We start from the raw sequence: 1,868 nt of genomic DNA on the forward strand, positions 1-1,868 counted from the left end.
AAAACGTTTATCTTAATGCGCGCCAACCTTATTTTTGCAGTTTTCGTTGAAGTCTCTGTTGATTTGATTACCCTACGCAGGCGTACCGACGAACATAAAACACAAACAATAAAATCCAACTTTGCGAATAAGTCTGGTAAGGCGTATCAACTCATATTTCAATGAAAGTACGCTTCAAGCTCTCATCATTATTATAATCCATTATATCAAAGATTTTAAAATAAAAATACCGACCTGCATTCAATCCCATCCCTGTTTCCATCCAGATTGTCGTGGGAAACCGCGTAGGTATGTCAACACTACCAGTCGAAATAGGCGGCTACATTTATCACACTACAATTTCAGTCAAAAAGAATGGTTATCCATTTCTTTACCCACCCGTAGACTCCAAAGACTTCCACAAACCTTTCGCATATATATATAATATGCGGGTAGGGGTTGAATCATTGCTCAATTCATTTCAAGTGCAATGGAGATGAATAAAATTAACTTGAGAGCCGCGGCAATCGCCCTTATTCTGGCCACCTGTATCGTATGGAGTGCTTCTGCAGGAAGCATAGCCATATACTGGGGCCAGAATGGCAACGAAGCCTCTCTTACCCAAACCTGCGCTACCGGTAACTTCAACTACGTTATTCTCGCATTTCTCCCCACCTTTGGAAACGGCCGCACACCGCAGCTCAATCTGGCGGGCCACTGCGATCCTTCCTCTGGAGGGTGCAAAAAGCTGAGTAGCGAAATAAAGTCATGCCAGCAGAGAAACATAAAGGTGTTTCTCTCCTTGGGAGGAGGCGCTGGAAGCTACTCCATTGCCTCTGCTCAAGATGCACAGAACGTGGCGAACTATCTGTGGAACAATTTCCTGGGCGGGAGTTCTTCGTCACGGCCTCTGGGCGACGCTGTTTTAGACGGAATTGACTTCGATATCGAGGCAACGACTGAACACTGGGACGATCTGGCCAGAGCGGTGTCTACGCTTTCCTCTCGCGGCGGCAAAAAGGTGTTCCTCAGCGCTGCCCCGCAGTGCCCTTATCCCGACGCCTCTCTTGGAAATGCCCTGCAGACTGGGCTTTTTGACTATATTTGGATTCAGTTCTACAATAACCCCCCTTGCCAATACGCCAACGGAGGGGCTTCTCTGGTTAGCTCGTGGAACCGGTGGATCAGTTCTATACCCAAAACGACCAGTTTCTTTCTGGGGCTTCCGGCTTCTAGCAGCGCTGCAGGTAGTGGCTTCATTCCCGCCGCCACGCTGAAGTCAAATGTGCTGCCTCAGCTGAAGAAGTCTTCGAAATATGCGGGAGTGATGCTGTGGTCCAAGTTCTATGATGAGCAGACTCAATATAGCTCATCTATTAAAGGTTCTGTCTGAGATAAGAGATGATCGTAGGTGAGTAGTGTATCTTGTTAAATAATACTCGAGTCTGAATGTATTTAGATAGGTAATACTCGAGTTTTAATAATGCTCATGGCTTCCGTGAGCTCCCTGACATGTAATGGTGAAATCTGGAATAGAAATCAAAGCTTTAACGAAAAATTGGGTCCAATAATTTTTGTCCTCTAATATTACAATTAGAATTTAACAATATTATTTTTATGTAGATTAAATGTTTTATTAAATAATAATGATCAACGTACGAATTCTATGCCTAATACAAAATTCATCCTACTTAAATGAACATCATCTCAAAGTCAAAATGACTCACATGTGTAAGAGGAAGTCACATAATGATAGATCTGAAATGTTAGATTTGTGTGAATGTGATTTTTACCTATGCAAAAAATGTATTATTGGTCAGAATTATTTATTAATCTAAAAAAGAAAAAATAGAATATAACTACTTTTATTTTTATTTTTAATCAATTAA

General features: G+C 41.9%; 1 protein-coding gene across 1 annotated transcript; it reads left to right on the top strand.

Annotated features, from left to right (window-relative positions):
* The first annotated feature begins 451 nt into the window (after positions 1-451).
* Positions 452-1,539, top strand: LOC131071722 (acidic endochitinase). The gene has a single exon (XM_058007666.2). The coding sequence runs from the start codon at positions 470-472 to the stop codon at positions 1,370-1,372; it is 903 nt and encodes a 300-aa protein (XP_057863649.2). The 5' UTR covers positions 452-469; the 3' UTR covers positions 1,373-1,539.
* The last annotated feature ends 329 nt before the right edge of the window (positions 1,540-1,868 follow it).

This window comes from Cryptomeria japonica, chromosome 4 (genome assembly GCF_030272615.1).
Source record: "Cryptomeria japonica chromosome 4, Sugi_1.0, whole genome shotgun sequence".
NCBI lineage: Eukaryota > Viridiplantae > Streptophyta > Pinopsida > Cupressales > Cupressaceae > Cryptomeria > Cryptomeria japonica.

Excerpts from the sequence above, each read along its gene's own strand:
- LOC131071722 (XM_058007666.2), top strand. The coding sequence starts at position 470 with ATGGAGATGAATAAAATTAACTTGAGAGCCGCGGCAATCGCCCTTATT.